This window comes from Struthio camelus, chromosome 17 (genome assembly GCF_040807025.1).
Source record: "Struthio camelus isolate bStrCam1 chromosome 17, bStrCam1.hap1, whole genome shotgun sequence".
NCBI lineage: Eukaryota > Metazoa > Chordata > Aves > Struthioniformes > Struthionidae > Struthio > Struthio camelus.
The window spans coordinates 5,051,197-5,074,614 of NC_090958.1; the positions used below are offsets into that span (position 1 = coordinate 5,051,197).

Consider the following 23,418-nt stretch of genomic DNA (forward strand, 5'->3'; position numbering starts at 1 on the left):
GCCGGGGCCCCTGGGAGATGTAGGCGCAACCCCCCTCCCGCTCGCCCCGCGCTGGGGCTGCCGGGAGATGTAGGCGCAGCTCGGCCCCGGTGGCAGGTGAGTGCCCGGGCCCGGCGGACGCCGCCGCCGCCGCCGCCTCCGCGGGGTCCTCGGAGCGGGCAGCGGGTGCCGGCGGCGCTCGGCGGCCTCCGGCGGCCCTGAGCCGCGAGCAGCAGCAGCGGCGGAGGCGCGTCGGTCCGGCCCGGCCGAGCAGCGGCCGCCTCGGCGGAGCCCCGGCCCGGCCCAGCCCGGCCCCGGGCACCCGCCTCTCCTTTGCGAGGCCAAATCAGCCGAGTTAGCAGGGGCTCGTGGGGCAAAGTGGTTAATTCACCGGCTTTTTGGGGGAAGGGGGGGTTGTGGTGATCTCGTCGGGGAGCGGCGGGGGGGTTGGTGCTGTCTGGAGCAGCCGGGAGCGACGGCCGCGCTCCTTAGAGGCGCCCCCTCAGCGGAGCGGAGCCCGGGAGGGAGGCCGGCGCCGAGGCGCTCGGCTTCCCGCGGCGGCCTCGGAGGGGAGCGAAGCTACGCTGAGGTGAAGGAAATCCCGCTCCTGCTTGCCGCTTTATCTTGCTGTTTAAGGATAGAGGGAGCGCATCGCCCAGTTTGATCCAAGCACCGGTAGGAAAGAGAGGTAAATCTGGGCTTAGAAAAGGAGGACGAGCGTTAAAGCCACATTAAAAAGAAGTAGGGGAAGGGGGAACCTTAACGTCGAAGTCTTCCCTCGGTAGGACTTTTATTAAGTCACTGTCTACATTGAATTTCAGAACAGATCCTCCAGTGACGCTTGTTCTGTTGTTTCATTTGTCTGGGCCGTTCAGAAACAGAGTGTGTTTTCTGGCTGCACAGACGTTTCTCTTTATTTATTCATGCTGGGTCTCTGCATGCAGCTGCTGTGGAGGTCAGTGGGATTTCCAGGGCAGGAGAAAGGCTCCGCTTGTGCTAGAAGCACGGACAGAGGCTGGAAGGCGCCTGCCCTAGGCAAATGGCCTGTGGACAGTGGGGTTTTAATGCACTGCCCCTTAGGCAGCTTCTTTGAAAAGCTCAGTTATTATTCTTCAAAGTTAACTGCTGGGAATTGTCTCGAAGGCAAATTTTCCTTATAGCCTATAAACTACTACCACTAGGTTGCGTTTGCGTAATTGGGTAGGTTGATGTTAGTCCTGAATCAAGCCAGTGGCTCCGGAGATCAGAGTCCAGCCCTCTGTCATTGCGGCGACGCTGGCAGAGCCCGCTGGTTTTTTGCTTGTTCCCATAGAGATATGAGCACATTTAAATTGGCAGCTGAGTATCATAAGCTTGACACTTGGATTTAATTAACTTTACATCTGTCTGGATACCCAAAGTGGCTAAAATGGCCCTGAGCCGGGGCTATAAGACAGCAGGAAATTGAGGTCAAGGCCCAGAAGCAATTTTCAGGGTTCAGCATGAAGAAAATCAGTTACACCCAGACAAAAACAAGTCTGCCGTATGCTCTTTTCTGGGTCACCTTCTTCCCTCTCTCTGGATTCCTGTCCGCATCTCGGGGAAATCAGTGAAAAGACCCTTGGAGAGTCCTAAATAAAACCTATAGCTATTAGAGCACAACGTGGAATATTTTGGCTGTCGTTGGAGAAGAGAAAGTGTAAGATTATGCATATGAGATCACACTTTGAGTTTTATCAAGCACCTAGGATACGTGAATGGAACACCTGCTAGATGTGTTAGAACATGGTATTTCATAAAAAATATTGCTCCAAAGGGCTTAAAGTGGAGGCTTTTTTAAAGTTTTGAGCATCGAGATAGAAGACAAAGCCCGGAGTTTTGCATTTGGATTTATGCTGAAGGACTTTTAAGCTGGCACAAAGCCCGTTTGAAATCATTTGTGGCTGCATGTGGGTCCAGGGGCCTATTTGCCTGAATTCAATTGCAAATTAGGGTCTAAAAATGTTAAAAGGAAATGGCCAAGCTAAAACAGTTCTTTATAAAACAGCTACACTTACTGTATTTCATAATGACTAAGATGGATTTAATTAAAAAAATCTCTGTTTTTAACTGAGTAATGCTCTTTGTTTACTGTTGGAGCCATATGGGAAAATGGAAATAGGTTAGTCAGTACTGCTTAGAAACAGCTTTTATTCCTGCATACTAGTTCAATGCAAAATGCCGTGGATTGCTGATACTGCAGAGAGTTGTTAGAATCCAGCCGAAATAATCCGTGCAACTGAATTCTTAAAAAGATAGAAATAAGTATTCAATGTAATCTTTCGAGGAGGAGATCACTGGGAGAATCTGATGCTCCTCTAATTGCTTTTTTTATTCTGTTCACCCTCTGCAATTGCAATTGCTGTGAGAATTTGGGAGCCAGCACATCTAGGGTGTGGGATCTGACTGTCTGCAATCTATAGGAGTTTTCTCCCTTGTTGTTGGCGAGGGAGGGAGAACTAGCTTCTGCAATTATTGCCATCAGAATGATGAAAGTAAAAGTTTGAAATATGAATTCAGAGGCTGGCTGCCGCTGTTTTTTTTGCAGACCAAATTCCCACTGAGGTCTGAGGAGACCACTGCAGAATCTCATTTATTTTCCTAATTCACAGCAGCTGCTGGAGTGCGGGAATCAGTAGCTGAAATCAGAAGCTTTTATTTTATCAGCAACTTCTCAGGAGACCATGACATAAGATGTGAAAGGGATTTTTCAGTACTTAAAAGCCAAAGCAGAGCCTTCCGGTGGGCTCATGTGCTGGGGACCGGGGGTGACAGCATCCCTCCGGATTCTAGCAGCTGTTGGCTATGAAGATGCAGCAGGGCTGGCTTCAAATTGGCTACAAAAGTTGGGGATGATTGAGTAAAGGATGAGAGGAAATGAGTGAGTGCGGATTAAGCAGTGTGTGGTTTTGATTTCTTGGGCTGGAGAAGCAAAATTTTAGACCTCAGACCCTACAGAGTTGATTTCTGGTTGCTTAAACAACATGAACGCTTTCCAAGCAGGAGCCGTATCTAGCTGTGTTTCTAGGTGGAGTAGTTTGCGTACCTGTAGTCTAATCGGAGAGAGATGACTGGCGGATCGTCACCACTGACCAACCAGGTATTTCACCTGGAGAACAAGCAAAGGACCTTAAAAAGAAGTGACCTTAAATTCAGGCGAGCTTCTCTGAACATTCAGCCCTCAGCATGAAGGTTTGTAAGCAGGTTCAGAGAAGCAGAGAACACTTCTGGTCAATGCGCTGCACTGGATATGGATGGAAGCGGCTGCATTTTAACTGGTGGTGTGAGGCCTGAGAGATTTCCAGGGACTTGATTTTGAAGCAGCAGTTCTTGGGAGTGGGGAAGGAAAGGAGTTTGGCACCCTTGCCCAGGAGGTGCCAAGGTGGATGGCTGACAAGAAAGCTTGGCAGAAACGCTTCAGCTCAGCTCAGCTCTAGGGATTGCCTGTTCCTGCTGTTATATTGCCTGTTCCTGCTGATTCTGAGGAGTCCTTTAGGTAGGCTGTGATTGATTCTGACCCTGATTTATTTATAAAATCTTTATTTCTTGCACTGGTCTCCGTGCCATTTTTTAAACGCATTTGGCTGTCAAGGTGTCTAAAACTGGAGAATTGCTTTTGGAGTTTATCTAGCAGTCTATCCATCTTTGGCGTTTATAAGCTACCCTTGTATCACAAGGGAGAGAACTTAGAGCTACCGCAGGGTAAGCTTCTCCATGGCGCCTCCAGCAAGAACAGCCCATGGGAGCAGGACTGCACGTGACTGTAAGCTGTTTTCTGCTTCTTTTAGTGTTTTCAATGCAGCATACCACTTGCAGTGCATGGCTAGGCAAGAGCAGCTGGTTTATCTTCTTTGAGGAGTTCCTGAGTTTCTTCCTTACCTTGCAGAGATGGACATGGGGGAATTTCCTTCCTCCTGCAGGGCAGCTTGAGGGGGTTGGCTGTAGGCCAGGGTTAAATTCCTGGGGCCCCAGCTGGAGGCTGTGGCATGGGCCTCTGGCTCCTCCTGCTTGCCCGTCAGATGGTTTCTGCTGCCACCTTCCCTGGTGTAGTAGGCCTCTTGACCCACCTATGGCTGGGAGCACTTGGCCCTCTGGGATCTCTGCTTCGTGTGGTCTGAACTCCATCACGCTCAAGGAAGGAGAATTTTCTTTTAGCAGAGCTGTTTTGGCTTTGGGTAACAGAGATCAGAAATGGAGATCCAAACCTGCTCGCCCAAGTATATACAGCAGACACTGCCTTGCTGGTCTGATGGACAAGAGTGCATATTATCAGGTCTCACCTCTTCCTCTGTCTGCCAACCCCAAATGATTTGAGTTCTCCTTTGGAAGCAGGAGCTGTAAATTTTGGATCCTTCGGCGTGTGCTTCTCCATTCCCAGAGCAGCCATGGCTGGGCACCGAGGAGCTGTCTGATGGATCCCAGGCCACACTGACGCCATTCTGCCAGAAGAGAAATGGGGAAAAGATACTTCTGTGATTACTGTGACAGGTCCTTTCAGGATAACCTTCACAACAGGAAGAAACACCTCAACGGGGTGCAGCATCTCAGGGCTAAGCGAGTCTGGTATGACTTGTTCCGAGGTGGGTACCACCAGTTGTTTGCCACTTCCTTTCTGGAACCGGGGAGGTGGCAGATGAGGTGAGGGTGGGCAGAGGGATAAAACTAAATCAGCACAAGTAATTTATATTCAGAATTGTATATGTCAGTGAACTGTGGACCTGATGTGGTCTCTGTCAGGCTACCTGAGAGGCAGAACCCTCATGTAACTGGATCTGGGAAGGGGAAATTTTTGACATCAGCTGGGACTTGAAATGAGGTGGAAGAGCTTAGGAGGTTGCCTTTGAGAACAGGAGCTGCAGAGGAGGCTCTCCTGGCAGCAGTGGCAAATCTGAGACAGGAGAGCTGACAAAATGAAGTGAGCTATAGCTTGTGAAGGCGAGTTAGGTGCTCTGTGCAAACCACAGTTGATCTCTGACATGAGAGGGGCAAGGTAGGGGTGTGCGTGCATGTGCCTGGAAGAAGCAGGCTGGCAGGCAGTGTGTATGCCCACGGTATGGGACAGGGCGGGAAGCTGGTAGCAGGTCCCTGCACAGGGTGGAGAAGTCACTTCTGAGGGTGGCTGTCAGAGAGGGTGAGGATGTGGCAGCTTGATTAGAGATCCCCGAAAGGGATATAGAAGTTTGGAAGATTGTTCCTAGTAGCCAAATGTGGAGGGACCAACAGCCCCAGCCCAGCAGAGTCCTATCTGGGTCAGTGATGGCAAGGCAGATTGCCTAGTACTTTCCTTTTTAACAGGCTGCCACCATTGGTGCGTTTTGTTGTTGGGTTTTGTTGTTGGGGGTTTTTTTTTGGATTGAGTTAATTCCTCCTCCCGGTCCTGGGTAGGGGGGTTCATCTCCATTTGTCTCCAGTCTCTGTGGGCTGGCATCAGCCAGTGCAGATTCTTCTACAATCTGTGGGAGCTGCTATATCCTTGGGCTCGCTTTTTGCAGAACTTCTCCAGCAGGTGAAGGACCATTTCACTGGCCAAGTTTTCAGTTGCTTAAGTTCTTGGTTATTGTGGAAAATAGCTTCCTATCAAGCAGCTGACCTGTGTGGGACCATATAATGATATATGATGGGGCATTAGTGCACGAGAGGCCTTAACACTCTTCTGTGGTTTGTCCTTTGTCTCCCCCAGATGCTGCTTCTATTCTGCAAGAGGAGCAGAGCAAGAAACCTTGCCGGAAGTTCCTGCAAACAGGTCAGTTCTTCTGAGGTAGAAATAACTGGCTGAGCTACAGCAGCTCCTTTGGGGGCCAATTCAAGGCTGTTCTGGAGAGCCCTGGTATGTGTGTCTGCCTTGAAGGGAATGAAGAGGGGCTGGGGCCTGTGCCCCGCGTAATGTCCTGGGTAATGGATCAGCCTCGATTTGCATGCACGTTTACATGGGAGGACCTTGTGCATGGGAAGCTCTTACGCAGCTGTGTGGCTTTTGTTCCAGGACAGTGTGATTTTGGGTCCAACTGCAGGTTCTCCCACATGACGGAGCAGGACCTGGAGAAGCTGAGTGCCCAGGTGCAAGGTGAGTCCTGGAACAAGAAAACGTCCAGGGATCTCTGAGGACCGTGAGTTGCTGCAGGGAGTGGGGGTGCAAAGGGGTGCAGGAGAGGTTGCGCCGTGGGAGTCTGTGGTCCTGTGTTGTGCGTGTGCAGCAAGCTGAGTGTGGATCCTTCCTGCCTGCCTCTCATTGCTATGTGAGCCTGTCGCATGGCTGTGAGTGCTGCAGTTTTCCAGATGCTTTCTGTTCTTTATCTGCTGGCACAGACACAGGCATAAAGAAGTGAGCTGTGCTGCTACTGCTTGGCAGCAAGCATCTGAAGCAGAGTGGGCTTTCTGAGCCCTCGGGGTTTTGTTCAGTCAGGGAATAAAAACTGTCAGCAGCAGAGGGCACTGGTTCATCATTTCCCCTTAAATTTATAGATCTGATTTTCTCCTACCCCATACTGTTACCTGGAGCTACTGCTTCCAGTTTTGGGAAAAACTAGCCAGCTGTCAGTTGGGTTATCCTGAGGAGAGGTTGTGGGGTCATGAATTCAGAAATGCTTCTACTCATGTGGCTTAGGATGGATCTGAAGTTTGGGCAGAAGATGACTGGCATCTTCTCCCCTGTCCTGAGTCTGGGGAGGTCTTTGGAACTTTTTTTTACCCTGGGAGGACTGCCTCCTTGCCCTACAAGGAAGGGCAGCTCTATTTACTTCTGTGGTTAGAGAAACCATGAGTGAGGTGTTGGTGAGAACTTGCAGAATGGTTGAGGTTGGTAGGGACCCCTGGAGATTATGTAGTCCAACCCTTCTGCTTAAAGTAAGGTCGGCTACAGCAGGTTGCTTGGAACCGTGTCCAGTCTGGTTTTGAATATCTCCAAGGATGGAGACTCCACAACCTCTCTGGGCAGCCTGTTCCAGTATTTGTCCATTCTTAGAATAAAAAAGTTTTTTCTTACGTTTAAATGGAATTTTCTATATTTCAATTTGTGCACATTTTTTTTCTTGTCCTTTCACTGAGCACCACTGAGAAGCATCTGGCTCTGTCATCTTTCCTCCCAGAGACATATACACATAGACAAGATTCCCCTTTGAGCCTTCTTGCCTCTGGGAGAAACAGTCCCAGCTTTCTCAGCCTCTCCTCATACAGACAGAGGCTCCAGTCCCTTAATCATCATGGCCCTTTACTGAACTCATTCCAGTGAGTCCATGTCTGTCTTGTACCGGGGTGCCAAATACTGGACACAGCACTCCAGTTGTGGCCTCACCAGCGTTGAGTAGAGAGGAGGAATCACCTTCCTCGACCTGCTGGCAGTGCTCTTCCGAGGGCAGCCCAGCTTACGAGCTGATCTCTCGCCTGCGCTCCTGGCTGAAGCCAAGCGTTGCTTTGCCAGTAGCCTGGCGAGAGCAGGCTGTTGAAAGTATGTGTGTGCATACATGTGAGATTTTGGGGTGTGTGGTGTGAGATTTAGGGGTGCAGCGATTCTCTCCTGGCCTTTAGTGGGATCAGGTTGGGGGAGGCAAGGCTGGGAAGGCGCTACAAAGCTATCCCAGCCCTTGCTGCTCACACACCCTCAGTGTGCAAGTCCCCAAGGCAACTCCGTGAATCAATTGCTGAACAATGCTGGCAGTCAATAAAACCCATGTAGTTGGGCTGCATGGGAAACAGAGCTCTCCGGCGAGCCCCTCTTGAAGAGGCAGCGCCTGGCTGGCAGTCTCGCTTTTTCTCCTCCCCGCTGCTTGCACAGAGCCTCTCTGTAACCCTTCTCCGCTGCGGGGTTTTAAGCGCTGGCTCCTGGGAGGTGGCAGGGGAAGTTGGGCTATTTGCAGGAGCTTGTAGAGTTTCCAGTCATTGAAGGCTGTTTATTGCAGGGAAAGTGAAAGCTCTTTGGAGCAGAGCAGAGCTGCAGGGGAAGGCGCTGGCAAGCTCTTCCGCTCTTGGGCAGGTTTTTTTGCCAGTTACACTTGTTATTGATTATTGACTTCTGTCAGATGGGTCGGATGTAAGTGGAGAATTGGCAAGTGAGAGTGCTGATTCCTGGGAGATTACTTGGAAATCTTACTTGGATACTTGCCTTTATATTACCAAGTCAAACATTTAATTAAACAATTACACTTCAAGGAGCGATGGCCAGGGGGACAGCAGGGTGTCTCATCCTTGGCTGTGCTAACTAGAACAGGGGTGCCTGGTTGTCGAGTCAAATCCCGCTCACCTCTCTCGCAGTGTTGTTCCATGGAAGTCCTGTATGAGCCAAGCGAGCTGGCTGAGGATCACACAGACCTCAAAATCTGATCAGCTGAGCCTGCAGAGAGCTTAAAGGGATTTGGTGGAGAGAAGAGCTCAGCAGGAGGGGATGGAAAAGAGGCGGAGTCCATAACATGGCAGACTGGACAGAATGAGCAATTGCAAATGCCAAGCCACCGTTAGATGTGTCATGGGGACTTTTTGCCATTCCTTAAGCTATTGAGGCATCTGTTTCTCATGGAATTTAAGGAAGGGAAGACTGTATGATGGCAGGAGGGATTACAGGTTGCATTAGTCATACAGCAGACTGCTGATCCTTGTAGCCTGTCTGTCAGCCACCTCTGTAGAGTGTCCTTATATCCATTAGCATCTAGTCCTGGTGTTCCTGTGCTCTGAGGCATCACAGGCCACTGCCAGTGAGATGATACAGTACAGGATAGACCAGTGACCTGGATCAAACTGCCTCTTACTGAATTATCAATGTCCTCGGAGATTTCTCATCCAAATACTCTTCTGAACCTGCAGTGCCTCGGGTGATTTTGACAGGCTTGCAGCCTGGGGTGGTCTGGCTGCACAACCTGGGACTTGAGATGAGCTGTGGCTGCGATGATGGAGAGACTGAAAGCTCCAGGGCCCTCTCTCCGTTTTGTGCAGAGCCTTGCGTGACCAAGATGCACGTGGCTACCTCTGACGGGGTAAAAGAGGGCAGTTTCTTGGTGGATCTGCAGTGCTGCTTAACTCTGCTTCCTTCTGCTCCACTGCATGGGTGCAGAAGCACAGGAGCTGGTGGACTGTGCTGGACCTGGGACTCCCCTTTTATCCAGGGGCTGCGATCAGAGTCTCGTCCCCAGAAGCGGCCAGTCGCTTCAGGAGAAGGTGCAAAGAAATCCTGTAGTAAACTGGTATGGACCAGCCTGTCTCTTTACCCATCTTCAGGGCTGGGCTTGCATCCTAAAGCATGGCAAAGCCCTTTCTGACTTTTTTTTTTTTTTTTAAAACACTGCTAAGTGCTGATGGCACTTCTACATCTCGTTGACATTGAATCTGTCCCCGAATCCCTGTTAAGTGTTCAGTGTTGGTAGTTCTGTGGCAGCAAGTTCCCTTTGCTAACGATGCGCTTTGTGACAGTCAAAGGAATTTCTGCCTTATTTTTGACATTTGGCCTTTTTAATGCAGGGAATTCAGTGTTGTTTGTGTTAGCCTTATGGGTTAAATAGGGGAATTTCTGGACCATTTGTTGCTTTATGACAACTTAGAACTTGTCCTAGTTTGGCTTTGGCAATTCTGTGCCCCTGGAATATACTCTGAAAGAAGCAACAGTTTCCACCTTCAGCAGGGAGGGAGGCATGTTCCCAGCTGTTACCGCATCAGCGCATTAGTCTTCTGCATCTGCTGCATCATTCATCAGTGAGACACTTCCAGACTGTCATTTTAAGTACAGTCGTGTCAGGAAAAGTCACTGTAAAATTAGCATCTTCTTGCTTAAGTTATTGGCTCCCTGCTAATCTGCGTCACTTCTGGCTGTAGTATTGGCACAAGCCAGCCTCTTCGGTTAGCTCCAGCTAGCCAGAGCTGCTGGGAGGGGAATAAGGGCACAGTTGGGTGAGCGTTGGCCGTATATTTGTGCGATTCGGAGAACGTGAGCGGCCCTGTTGGGGGTGGGTGGTGTTGCCTACTTTAACTTAGCCGCGAGCTAAGGAGCGCTCTTGCAATCGGTTGCCACTTCTTGGCTGTGGGGCAGTAACTTCCGAAGCCTCTCGTGTTGCAGGGCCTCATCAAGGTCTCCTCTGAGAGCCCGCTGCTGTTCGTGCGCTCCCGAGGAGAGCCGGAGGAGTTCGGGCTGCCTGGGGAGGGAGTCGAAGGATTGCATGTAAATCTGGCTCCTGGGTGACTTGCTCGGTGCCGATGGTTCAGGTTCTGACCTCGTTCTTCTTGCACCATGCGGTCACTCAGGAAGATGCGTCTTGACTCCTTGGGCCAGGCTGGGTATCCCGCCTGAGGCAGTTCGCAAGCCAAAAGCTGATTTTTTTTTTTTTTAAAGTTTATTTATTTTAATAGAGCAAGCTTGCACTAAAAGTTGCACAGGGAGAGAAGATAAATCTAGAATCCCACTCCGGCATCGTTAGAGAGGCACTTCACTGACTACAGCCGCTCTTTTAATTGGCTGTAATTAGACTTTGAAGCAAACACCCCAGCTAGAAGGAGGGGGGCAGGGCCTTCACACCTGCCTGGCTGCTGCCGCTGCCCTCTGGCAGGCAGCGCGATTGTCTGGGGGGGGATTAAGGGCTGGTAATTGTGTTTCAGGATTAGATCTTGGATTATCTAATGACATTTGGGGAGCGCCTCCCGTCCACTGGTGGTTTTGGTGGTCCCTGGCTGGGGCAAGTGTGCTTCAGAGGAAGATGGGATGAGAGATTTGCCTTTTTAATGGGCACGTGTCAAGGATAGAGCCAGACGTTTCCGCTACCTACTGCCTTATTTCTCTGCCTGAGGCTTTGGAGCAGTAACTCGTGGATCTGAGTGAACGGGTAGCCAGCTGGATGTCTTTCTAATCTGGACACCTGGGGCCTCATTTAGGCCAGCGTAAGTCTGGAATCGTTCCACCGCAGCCAGTGAGCTGGTTTGGCTGAGGGGTGTGCTGAGAAACCGTGCTGGGGCTGCTCGAGGCTGCGGGCTCCCGCCTGTGACTGCTGCAGCACTTTGGGGACAGTGGTCCCGTGGGTCCCTGCTCTGAGCAGAGATGCTTCGGCAGAGTCCAGTCTGTTCTGCACTGGGGCGTGGGGTGGGATGCAAAGGAAATGCTCATAGTAGGTAGAGGTAGGAGAAGTTTTATTCTGTGATTTTCTTCCCTGTCTTATTGAAGCATCTCAAAACCACTGCTTGTCCCCTCTGCTGAGATAGGGAAGTGCCCCAGTCACTCACTAGTTGGAGAAACCGGGGACAAGGCTGCTGATTTGGGCCAAGTATTGCTCTCTTTGACCCTGAATAGCTCTGCTGGGGCTTTGCTCCCTGGGAGCAACTGCAGGAGACCTGAACTGTCCTGCCTCCAACCCGCATCCTTATCCCTGGGTTGCAGAGCAGCACCTGGACAGCAGGACCTCAGCCGGCCTCCTCTGTGGTGACAGGGAGTACATCGTCACCCCCCGCAGCAGCAGCAGCAGATGAAAAGGCTGGATGACAAATTATCCATCTCCGGCTGCTCATTGTGTAGCACGTTTCTGTCATCCTTATTAATATTCAACAGGCAGATGAATAATTGGTTGCCACTGCTAGGATGAAGTGATCCCTCACTCTGCCCAAGCAATATTAATTTCACACCCTGTCTGGAAACATCTAATATTTTGCTTACACATGTGATATATGTTGGGTAGATGTGGTGCAGGCTCCTGGTGGGCACGGCTGCAGGTGGCTGTCACCAGCAGTGGCACTGCCAGCGGGTTGATGCCTGAATGAGATATCAGGGTTCCTGCAAGGTGCTTGTCCCTGGAGGGTTTGACTAGGGCGCAGGGGAATGACATACAGCTGCCTTGGCTTCCTTTTTATTAATACCAGTGTGCGTATGTTTGTTTTTAGAAGTGTCACGTTTCCCTTTTGTTAGGTGGGAACTTTCCACCAGGCTGGAGACTAACAGCTCTGAGCATCTCTCCAGCCAGCTCTGCCTGACGTGCTGTCAGGCATATGACCGTGTCATTTGCATCAAGGACGAGCGCTAGACCCTGTTGTGTGCTAGCGCCCCTTTCTGCTCTGTCAGTGGCATTGAGAGGGACTTTGGACCGGAGACTTTGCTAGCAGGACAGCTGAGGATTTCTCCACTGGGTATGGGATTGGGTGAATGCTGGGCTGCCCTCGCTGGCTCTGTGCTAGTCTGCCAGGAGAGGACAGTGCTGCAGGAGGGGCGGCCTGAGAGCATCTGCCTGCCTGGCAGAACAGCCCCACGCAGGGTGTGGAGGGGTCACAAGCTTGAAAGGACCTGTGGCTGCTCTGCGTTTTGCCTGTCGCTTGGTGGGCAGCAGGGCTTTCATCGTGGGTGCTGCCTTGCTCGTTTGCAACGTGCACGGAGCGAACGCAGGCAGGCCTTCCCTTCCCTCGCTGCGCTGCGTGCTGCAGTGCCCCAGAAAGGTGGGGCTGGAGCTGGGGTTTTGTACCCAGCCCGAGCAGGGCTAGGGGACAGCCTCCCGCTCTGCTTCTGCAGGAGCCGAGGACGCGTCGCGCAGTGTGTGCCTTAAACAGATCTGACAGCGTCTCTGAAATCCGGTCTCTTGGTTGCGCATGCACTCTGCACCTTTCAGACTCCCGCGGCCTGCCAAGTCCGCATCGATCGGGACGGCCGTCCTCGTCACTCCCACCTAACTGGGCCGTGGTGGCAGGATGCTTCCTGCCAATTGGAGGGACAGGACTTTGGAAAGCGTTCAGGGCTCATGGCCAGCAGAGGCTGTGTGGTTCAGGCGAGGATGAGGACGGTCTACCCCGGGGGGGAGATGTTGGGCTGCCCTCAGTTAAGTGCCTAAACTGCCGCCGCGCTCGCTGGCTTGGTTCTCATTCCCCGGCTCTGGCTGGCGCTGTCAGCCGAGAGAGGCTGAGCATCGGATGGAGGGTGGGCAGGGGAGGAGGAGGGGCTACCACGAGCAAATTGCAAACTCTCAACTATAAGAAACTATGCAGGGTAATGAGCAATGGGTTTAATGGAGTGAGAGAACTGCAGGGCGAGCGTCTGACAACGCTCTCTCAACCAGGGGAGCAGAGATCGAAGGAGCTGCGGCAGGAAGGAGCAGATGTCCCGCCTGGCACCATCGAGGACTGGCTGGAGAAGAGAGCAAAGAGACTGAGCGCGGCTCAGAATAGCAGGTAGCGTTGGCTGGGGAGCGTCCTGCGGAGGGTTGTCTGCCACTTCTGCTAGCCCACGCAACGGGGATCTCGCAAGAGGGGAGTGAGTGGGACAGGAGAAGGGGGCCGGTGATCATAGCCTGCTCTCCACCTTGGTGGGACCTCACGAGCTATCATTAACACTCTGCCTGCCAAAGCGTTGCACCTGCTCTTGGCACACGCCGCAGACACACATACAAATCCAGTCCTGACGCACGCATCAGAGATGCATGCACGTGTCGTCCCATGTGCAGGGGTGAGGAGCTGGGCCTTGCTGCCTGCGACTGCTTCCCGAGGGAACGCAGGCAGAGGTACTCCGGTGCTCTTTGGAGAGCGCTCAGAGATGCCTGAAAGGACAGGGCCAAGGTGATGCTGAGTTATTAATGCCCTGCTTTCAGTAATGGGAGCCTGGTCTCATCTGTTGACAGCTTCCCCATCCTCTGCGTGCCCTGTCTGCACGTCTCTGCCAGTCCCGGCTTTCTCCTTTGCCAGCGAGAGGGTGGAATTAGCTCCTCCTCGTGGCATTCGGACGCCTGCCGGTGCCTGCTGTTTTCTTGCTCACCTGACTGTGCCGCAGGCTTAATTGGATGACATTTGGGCAGGTGCCAAATCTCTCTTTTGTTCTCTTTCTGTTCGCTCCTGTCCTCTCCCTGTTTGGTCTGGGCAGGATCTTCCTTCTGGTGCCTGTCTGGGCTTGTTGCTTTCTGTTTGCTCCATCAATCAGCTTGGCTGCTCTTAGCCCTGCAGGAACGAGCGCTTACTGGCTTACTGACAGCCGTCACCTTCTACCCCCCATACCCTTCACTCGCCCCGTTCTGTTTGTCCTGCCCTTGGAGATTCCCTTGGAGAGCATCTCTGTACCTGGCAGAATTGCCAGTCCTTCATAACTGGTCTCTGCTGCCTCCATCCCCTCACAGGCAGGCCCAAGACCTGGGATTTCTAGGGCTTTTGCTTTTTACCTGACTTTTCAGCCCATGTAGGCATTACTGCAGCACCTGCTACAGGAACTAACCACCAGCTAGTCAAAGGCAACTCTTCCTGTGTGTGGCCTCACCAGCGTCTGTCCCTATCTGCTCTCTTCTTCTCTCCTGGTGCTCTCCAGCGCCAGTGTTGCCCTTCAGAGCAAATATGCATTTAGCTTTGGCTACCAAAGAGCTAACTTTGCATTGCCAGGAAAGAGGGCGGTTTTACAGGGCTCTCTGTGCTTCTAGTGCACGTGGCAGGAGGTCAGTGTTCCTTCTGGAGATACTTTTAAGGACAGGTAGCTCCTTCCCTTGCACAATCCTTGAGGTCACTGAAATGTGGTGGATCTCTGGCGGGATCTAACAGTGCTTTGAGGAGCATGTGGCTTTGGAAGATAACCTGCTCAGGTGCTACCTTACCTGGCTGGTAGCCTCAGTAAAGCCCGCTAGCCTGCACAAAACAGGAGAAAAACGCTCTCGGGAGCAGTCAGCTCCAGAAGAAGATGAAGAGATGCTAGAGACCCAGTTCTATCTTCTCTGACAGCACCTAATGGGAAGGATTCAAACTAGGATGGAAAAGGTCTTGGAAGCAAGGTGTGCCCAAAGTATGGTGGGGAAGCTGTTGCTGTTAATAAGCCTCAGCCTGTGAGCAGAGCTGAGTTTCTGTCCCTGCTTTGCTGGGGGTTTTCCATCCCGAGATCTGGCAGGCAGTCATAGGTGGAAGTTACTGCCTCTGCGCGGCTCCAAGTACACCGCAGCGCAAACTGGAACGCCGCAATGGGCTAGAAGTGGGCACGTGGCCAGGTGCTGCCGTGGCTGAAGGGTAGCGGTTTCTTAAAGGTGCTAACTTTAACGCCGTTTGCTGACTGTCGCATGAATTAGCCCCGTGGATGGAAAATTGCCATGCTGCCTTCCTGCCATAGCTTGTGCAGCCGTTCCTCCAGCCCGGCTGGCTCAAAGGGGCGATCTTCGTCTGGAAGGCTCCACCTGCTCCTTGTTTTGTAGGCTGTGCAGTGCCATTGCTTTCTGGAGAGCTGGCGTGGAGTTGGACGGAGTTAGTGGAGCTCTGCCAGGGTGCGATTGATTTTTTTTTTTTTTTTCTTTTTTTAAGTTGATTTCTAAAGGAAGCAGAGCATGTCAGTGCATGTGAGTGTGCACTTCTGCCATAATTGCCTTGGAGCCCACTTGTGGATTTCAGTGGGACTGAAAGGGGGCCTGAGGCCTTGAAGATACCCACTTATTACAGCTTTCATGAAAATGGGAGTAGAGCAGAGAGATCCCATTAATGCCTCCAAAAAAGGCAGTATTCACGACCCTTGCTAGACACTGGCGAATCCACGCGGGACAGCCGTTCTGCGTGCTCCAGCTGTGGTTAAACCTTTTGACAGCGCTTGTATCTTACGAGGCCCCAGGGAGTCCGAAACCAGCCAGCGTCCTCCCTATTGATTAGTTCTGCTCCCAGAACAGCTCGTTAATTGATAGCTGTGCTGCATGCCTCCACCTTGCAGCATGCCTCGTGCGGCTCCGTACCCTGCCGGACTGCTGGCGCGGCTGCCCCCCTGCCTGCGTGACTGTGCCTGGACGTAACGAAAGAGATTTTCCTGTCTGCGAGGAAAGCCTCCGCTCGGGGTGTCCTAGCAGGCTTACCTCGGGCCTGAAGAATCCCCGCTAAGGGGACGAGCGCTAGACCAAATGACTTTGCTCTGTGCTGGTTGCTTAGAAAGCACCGCGCTCAACTTCTGTAGCTGGCTTTCGGCCACGTTGTAGGCCCTGCAGGGAGAGGAGGAGGGTGCTTCTCCGGAGCGTTATGCAAAGGAGTCTGATTAGCTTTCTCCCGGCGTAACAATTAAAAAGATCCATCAGGATCGGAGCTGGAGACCTGAGAAGCTGGAGAGCTGCTGTCAGGGCTTGCGCTAAAGAACAAATGAGTGTTCCTGCACTAAGGAGTTAGTGGAAAGGGTGCGTTTCCCTTGAATTTAAACCTGCGCTGGCCAAGCGCTTGCCCCAGCTGGAGGCACTGGGGCAACGCTCCTTGCTTTTGCACTTCTTGAGCCTTGTGCGTTGCTTGCAGTGGCCTCAACTAATAAACTTGAGCACGAGAGAGAGAGAGAAAGAGAAAGTGTTTCCCAGGCTGTTAGCTGGAGGAGAAAGCCTGTCCCCGCTCGTGAAGGGTGCTTCTGTGAAAACACCCTGTTGCTTTGGCAGTTTCTCTGTTTCCGAGGGGGTCCTTGTCCTTTGGGAAGCGCACAGCTGGCTTGGGATTGAGTCGCTCCGAAAGAAAGCATTGAAACATCTGCTGATTTTTGTCTGCGCTTGTCCCAACTCAGCTGCGCGGAGAGTTGGGAGCAGCTGGGGGGGTGGGAGGGGAGCGGGCAGCCGTGCGCTGAGCGCTCGCCCGCAGCTGCGCCTGGGCCCGCGGCCCCCTCGGGGGCTGCGCCCGCTCCGCCTCCCGGCAGTCCCCCTTGGAGCCTTGCTCCCCGCCTGATTTCGGCGGCGTGCGCTAAGCTAGCAAGCACCAGCCGAGAAATTCGGCTGGGGTTACGCAAGCAGTCCTGCTGTTGGATTTGAGGAGGGGCTGTCTGCTTGCCGGTGAGCCAAACCGTCGTCTCTTCGGAGGTTTCTTTCGGGCGCCAGCGGAAGGGGCACCGAGAAGCTCAGCCCTTCGGGGCCCGCCGTCCCCTAGCAGGGGGGCGCTTGCGTACGCAGCCGGCCGCAGCTAATCCCCTTCCGTGTCCCCCGCCTCTGCAGCGCTCTGCCCGAGAAACCTGCGCCCTTCCAGTACCCGCCGGGCTGGCCGCCCGCGCAGGACCTGCCGCCGTCGCTGCAGGCCCCCCCGCCGGGAGGCTGGCCGCTCCCCCCTGACCTGCAGTGGGGCTGAGGCGCCCCGGCGCCCGGCTGCTTGTCCGCTCTCCGAAAGGCCTCGTTTGGATACGCTGTTACAGGAACGAACGCCTTGCCAACGACTGCAGCGTGTGATGTGTTACTTCTCTTTGCGCCTCCCCCCCCCCCAGGTTGTCCCCCTTGCGTGCTCGGCCGCGCTCCGGGCTGGCCGCTGGCACGCGGGATGCACCGCCTGCCTCTTCCGGAGCACGAGCCGTCCCGCGTGCCCCGCTCTCCGTCCCGGGCCCTGCGCTGCAGGCTCGGGGTCTAGGTCCGTGGGCTGGTGCCCATCCAGATTGGGAAAGGAAATTGTAATCCGAATTTTAAAATTGCTCTTTAACACCTCCACTAGTGTTGGTGACTTATTTTTTGCTTCTGTTAAATCTGATGCATAGGACTGCCTCGGTTCAGGTGCTGGAGCCGCTCCAGGCCCCGTGCTCCTGCTCCCGCTGTGCCCAAGGGGAGAGGCACGGCTCGGGCGCCGGCGAGGGCATCCGCTTCCTACGGGAGGTTCTGGCCGGAGCGAGAGCTTGGCTGCAGGCGGGGAGCCGGCCCGCTGGTATCGCTGCGCCCTCCTGAAACGGGGAGACGTGAAACGGGGTGGGGGGTTTGCTCTGCCTGCCCCATGCGCCTGCCTGGCCAGCCAACGTGCCCTCAACGGCTCCGCTTCAGCGGGCTGGAAGGGCTGCCCGGGGTGGGGGGGTGCTTTTGGGGCACCCTGCCCTGGGGCGCTGGTATCAGCAGAGGGAAGCCGAGCCTGCTGCAGGGCTGCTACAGCAAGAGCTTCACGGAGCGACCTTTCCTCGCCGGAGTACAGCAAACGCAGAGGAGAGATGAACGCGGCTCCTTGGCTAAGCGCAGCGCTGCGGCGAGCCTGGGAGATCCCAGCCTCGAGCATCCTGCGACAGCGTCTCCCGAGGAGCGGGTCGGTCCGGGCAGGGCAGCGCGCGGTGCCAGGGCGTTTCAGGTTTGGCCACGCGTGGAGGCAGCGGGTCCAGCTTGGTGAGCAGCGCAGGCGGGAGCCAGCTGCGTTCGGCCAACTCCTGCCGGCAGAGCCGCGGCGCTCGGCTGCCTCGGGCCGGGCAGCGGCCGCCCTCGCTGCCGTGCCGCGATCGCCGCGCGCGGGCAAGCTGCTGTCGGCTCTGGAGCGGCGATAACCTGCGCTGGAGGATCCCAGCTCCCCCGAGGGCGCGTTGCCGGCGCTGGCTGCCGTCTCGGTGGCGACGGCGGCGAGGTCCCTGGTGTTAGCGGTACCCGGCCGCTTTGCAACCCAGGCTTCCTTAGGATCCCTTTGCCTTGGGTGCAGCCTCTTGCAGAGGAGGCTTCGCGGGGTCTTTCACTGCACATCCCACCCTCCATCCTCCTCCTACGCGGGAGCCACGGCACAGCCCAGCGCCGTCTCCCGCACGGCCGCTGCCCTGGCACTGGGACGGATGGCGGCGAGAGCGAGTTTCGCGGAGCATCTCCCCACCGGCCGCCGCGGGAGGCAGCAGCTCCGTCGCTCGCCGGGGCGAGGCGAGAGCCGGCGCGAGGAGGCAGCGTTGGCCAGCCCTGGGCTCGGGCAAGACTCCTGCGGGACGGACTCTCCGTCCCTCCCGGGTTCCTCTGCACGCGCTGGGATGGGGCGGAGCGGCTCAGGACCTCAGAGGGACCTGCCTTCCCCATGGAAATGGGGGAAATGGCCCCCGTCAGCCGGCGCCAGCAGAGCACGAGCCCATCCGCAGCAGGCAGCGGGGGCTTTTAATTAAAAACCATAAAGGCTTTTTCCTGTAAAAGCCCGCGTGAGCTCACGTGGTCAGGGGCCGCCCGGCGAGCCGAGCGCAGCCCGTGGCCGCCGGCCCCCCGATGTGCCTCTGCGGCCCTGTGACTCCCCCGGCACCCGCGGGAGCCCATAAATTACCGGCTTTTATGGCGGAGTATTTTACAGCCCGGTGTCGGGAGATGAAACGACGCCGTGCATCACCGCCGGGGATGGCAGGCAGCCCGGCGCGGGCCAGCCGGGGGGGACGGCTCGCGGCCCCGGCCCCCGGGGCGGGCGGCGGGGCGGGGGGAGCCACGGGGCTGAGCACCCCCCGAGAGGCCCCTGAGCGCCGGGGTCAGGGGCGCCGTGCCCCGAGCGGCGGTCACGCACCCAAGGCCGGTAGCAATCGCGTGAGCCGAAGCGCCTTTTGCAGAGCGGGAGCAATTTGTCAGGAAGCTTTTAGGGAAATGAGCAGCTCCTGGGGCCCTGCCAAGGCTCTGCCCCGCGTCCTCTGGCAGCTCTTGCTGGGAGAGCGGCGGGGACGGGGACGGGAACAGGAATGGGGATGGGGACAGGGACAGGGATGGGAAGGGGGCAGGGATGGGGATGGGGACAAGGATGGGAATGGGGATGGAGACAGGGATGGGGATGGGGACAGGGATGGAGACAGGGACGGGGACAGGGATGGAAGTGGAGACAGGGATGGGCATGGGAATGGGGATGGAGACAGGGATGGGAATGGAGACGGGGATGGGGATGGGGACGGGGACGGGGATGGAAGTGGAGACAGGGATGGGCATGGGAATGGGGATGGAGACAGGGATGGGAATGGAGACAGGGATGGGAATGGAGACGGGGATGGGGATGGGGACAGGGAGGGGGACAGGGATGGAAGTGGAGACAGGGATGGGCATGGGAATGGGGATCGGGACAGGGATGGAGATGGAGATGGGCATGGGGATGGGAGCAGGGACAGGGATGGGGACAGGGACAGGGATGGAGATGGAGACAGGGATGGTGATGGAGATAGGGACAGGGACAGGGATGGGGACGGGGACAGAGCTCAGGCCAGGCCACGCTGCTCGCACCATGCTAGTGAGGGCCAGAGAGGCAGAAACAACCTTTTGTGGGCTTTTTCTTTCCTTCCTGCCCCGAGATGCCGGTCGGCGCTGCAGAAACCTCAGCGGTGCCAAGCTCCTGCGTCCGCCCCGCCGCCGCGCTGCCGCCTTCGCCCCGGGACCGACCGGTGCTTCCCGTGCATCCTGCCCCAGCCCACCGCCACCAGCCTCCCTTTTTGCTGCTACGGTGCTTTTCAACCATAGTAAGATTTATTTAGTTAGTTAGTTTTGCCTAGTGAGCATTTAATTAAATGAGCGTGACACGGCCCGGTTTCGCACCACCCACGCCGAGCAGCCGTGGCGGAGCCGTGCAGGGCTGTTCGGCGCACGGGGAGATGGAGCCGGGGCCCCGGGCTCTTCCTGCCCGGAGCTGCTCAGACATTTTTGAATCTGGGGCTGAGTTTTCCAAACCTGCCCGAAGAAATCTGTTCTCCCAATTCCCATTAAAATTAATTGAGTGCCTTTGAAAAGCTGAGCTTGGGGGATCATATTATTCCTTTTATCTAATTTTTCTTTTATGTCATTGTATTTTCTCACAAATTAAATTGTCCTCTTTTTTTTTTTTTGGCTCCTTATGTTTATTCACTGTGTCTATAATAGACCTGGTTAAAAATATGTACACATCTCTGCAGCCACGTGTTTTTCCTTTGAAAACACCAGTTCTTAAAAAAATCAAAACTTTCTGCAGGGAGACGGATGAATTTGCATTACAGGAGTGGCGCCTCCCCCACTTTCGGAGGCAGCTGCGATGATTTCGTTGCCGCGGAGCACTTCCCGTTTTCATTTCTCATTTGGACGTTGGGATCAATTTGTGTGATAAATTAGAAGAGATCAAAAAAACCCAGCGACCCCCCCGCCTGACCGAATATCTCCATTTCCTGGCAGTGGCGTGGGGTGAGTGGTGCGCACTGATTGCAGCCATCGCGGTAGGTGACACCCCCGGCCAGGCCCCCTCCATTCGGGGTGAAATCAAGCCTTTCCACAGGTCTTGCTGCCTGCCGGGCTCGCGGTCGCCTTCGCCAGGTCCACGGTGCCCCTCATCGGCTGCGGGTGTCCTCTGCAAGGGCCTGCAGTGGGTGCTGGGCTTATCCCGGGGCAGTGCACCCTGCAGTTACCCCCGGCCGCCCCCATTTCGGGTCTCCTGGGAGCACCTGCTTTTCCACGGGGGAAGGGGCACGTGGCAAAACCTTTGGCCTTTTTTTTTTGCTTCCTCAGGGAGGACACAGAACAGTTGAGGTTGGAAGGGACCTCTGGAGATCATCTAGTCTAACCCACCTGCTCAAGCAGGGTCACCTAGAGCATGTTGCCCAGGATCACATCCAGGTGGGTTTTGAACATCTCCAGGGAAGGAGACTCCACCACCTCTCTGGGCAACTGTCCCAGTGCTCCCAGCAACAAAGTTTTTCCTTATGTTCAGACAGAGCTTCCTGTGTTTCAGTTTGTGCCCGTTGCCTCTCATCCTATCGCTGGGCACCAGTGAAAAGAGTCTGGCCCCAGGTACTTATACACACTGATCAGATCCCCCCCTCAGTCTTCTCCGCTCCAGGCTGAAGTGTCCCAGCTTCCTCAGCCTTTCCTCATAGGAGAGATGCTCCAGTCCCTTCAGCCTCTCAGTGGCCTTTGCTGGACTCGCTCCAGGAGCTCCAGGTCTCTCTTGTACTGGGGAGCCCGGAACTGGACGCAGCACTCCAGGTGTGGCCTCATCAGGGCTGAGGAGAGGGGGACGATCACCTCTCTCAACCTCTTCCCAATGCAGCCCAGGATACCGTTGGCCTTCTTGGCCACAAGGGCACACTGCTGGCTCACGGTCAACTTGTTGTCCTTCAGGACCCCCAGGGCCTTCTCTGCAGGCTGATTTCCAGCAGGCCAGCCCCCAGCCTGCCCTGGCACATGGGGTTATTCCTGCCTCCATGCAGGACTTGGCACTTGCCTTCGTTGAACTTCAGGAGGTTCCTCTCTGCCCATCTCTCCAGCCTGTCCAGGTCCCTCTGAACGGCAGCACAGTCCTCTGGGGTGTCAGCCACTCCTCCCAGCCCACTCTTGCTCCCGCCCCACCACCCTGTACATGGCGAGTCAGAGCAGCCGAAAGGCGTCTGCAGCCACAGGAGGCCATGAAGGAGGCTGGGAAGAGGCAGGCTGGACTGACCAAGACGTTGTGCCCCACCAACCTGGTCAAGCCATTGCCTTGTGTGCCGAGGTGCCTGGCTGTGGGGACAGGGGGACGGCAGTGCACGTTGCATACCTTGGGGCTAGCAGGGCCTTTGAGGTGGTCTCCTGTAGTATCCTTATATAAGATACTGTGCTATAAGATACTAAGGACTATAAGATAGGTGGAAGAGTGTCTGGGCCACCAGGCTCGAATGGTGGTGATCAGAGGTCCAGCTGGTAGCTGGTCTCTGGTGGTGTTGCTCAGGGGACGGTACTGGGACGAGGGCTGCACAGGGGCCTTATTAATGATCCGGACGCGGTGTGCTCTCAGCAAGGCTGTGAGTGATACCAAATTCATGGCAGAGGTTGCTACATCAAGAGGCAGGGCTGCTCTGCAGAGTGTGACGGGCTGGAGAAATGACGATGGAAACTTCATGAAGTTCAGCAAAGGCAAATGTGAAATCCCGCTCTGGGCTGCAAAACCCCAAGGCAGCAGGAAGGCTGGAGCCAGCTGCCTGGAGAGCAGCTTTGCCAGAGAGACCCTGGTGGGTCCTAGGGGACAACGTGCTGACCGGGAGGCGGCAGCGGGTCCCAGCTGCGATGGCAGCCTGCGTTCTGGGCTATGTTAGCAAGTGTGCAACCAGCAAGTGGAGGGAAGGGGCTGTTGCCCTCTGCTCAGCGCTGGGGAGGCCTGTTGGGACGCTGGGTCCGGTCTGGGGCTCCCCAGGACAAGCCGTGGCCGTGCTGGAGCAAGTCCAGCGAAGGGCACCGAGTTGATCGGGGAGGTTATGGGGTCTCCAGGCCTGGAGAAAAAGGGAGCTCAACTGGGGCAAGGGGCTGAGCAACTGGGCAAAGTCCCGAGCAACTGGGACAAGGTCCTAAGCAACGGGGGCAAGGTCCAAAGCAACTGGAGCAAGGTCCTGAGGACCTGGGCAAGGACTTGAGCAGCAGGCCCTGCTCTGAGCAGCCCGTCGGACCCGAGACGCCCGCTGATCTCAATCCCCTCTTCCAGCCATGTCCCCCAGGCGCCAGCTCCTGCCAAAACCCAGGCACCGAGTCCCCTAGGGGCGGGGACATGGGGAGGTGGGTGCCGGCCCTCCAGTCCCTCGGCTCCAGAACCCCTGCCCAGACCCTCCCGGCTCCTCGGGCGCCCCTCGCCTGGCGTTCCCCCAGCCCTGGGACGCGAGGCCTGGGTGAGAGGCTCTGGCCGCGTGGCGCATCGCTGCGGGGGACCGCTGGCACCGCTGGGGGCCCACGCGCCGCGCCGGGGACGTGCCGGCGGGAAAGCAGCCCCTCCGCTTGCGCTCATGGGGGGTGCGGGGAGCTTACCACGCTTTTATTTATTATTTTAATCTCCTTGCCATTAAAAATGCGTGACTTGGGGGAGTTGGGGGGGGTGGCTCTTCGCAGCGAGGGGAGAGGGTGCCCGCGGTGTCCCCCG

The 23,418-nt window shown here is 55.4% G+C and overlaps 1 protein-coding gene across 11 annotated transcripts; it reads left to right on the forward strand.

Moving 5' to 3' along the window:
- On the forward strand, window positions 1-21,079 carry ZMAT5 (zinc finger matrin-type 5). 11 transcript variants are annotated; one of them, XM_068911745.1, is made up of 7 exons: window positions 12-96; window positions 4,330-4,577; window positions 5,678-5,740; window positions 5,981-6,061; window positions 12,999-13,110; window positions 19,887-20,032; window positions 21,045-21,079. In XM_068911745.1, exons 2-7 carry the CDS (start codon window positions 4,451-4,453, stop codon window positions 21,062-21,064), a joined length of 549 nt encoding a protein of 182 aa, XP_068767846.1. In that variant the 5' UTR covers window positions 12-96; window positions 4,330-4,450; the 3' UTR covers window positions 21,065-21,079. The 11 variants fall into 11 exon arrangements, with proteins under 11 accessions (XP_068767847.1, XP_068767848.1, XP_068767846.1 ...); XM_068911739.1 differs by lacking the exon at window positions 21,045-21,079 and adding an exon at window positions 20,518-20,677; XM_068911741.1 differs by lacking the exon at window positions 21,045-21,079 and adding an exon at window positions 20,543-20,661.
- Window positions 21,080-23,418: the final 2,339 nt, after the last annotated feature.

Bases quoted from the DNA above. Each gene is read 5' to 3' on its own strand.
- ZMAT5 (XM_068911739.1), top strand. From the start codon at position 4,451: ATGGGGAAAAGATACTTCTGTGATTACTGTGACAGGTCCTTTCAGGAT. The intron at 5,741-5,980 runs GTCAGTTCTTCT...CTTTTGTTCCAG, and splicing joins CCGGAAGTTCCTGCAAACAG to GACAGTGTGATTTTGGGTCC. The intron at 20,033-20,517 runs GTAAGATTTATT...AACTTTCTGCAG, and splicing joins TACGGTGCTTTTCAACCATA to GGAGACGGATGAATTTGCAT.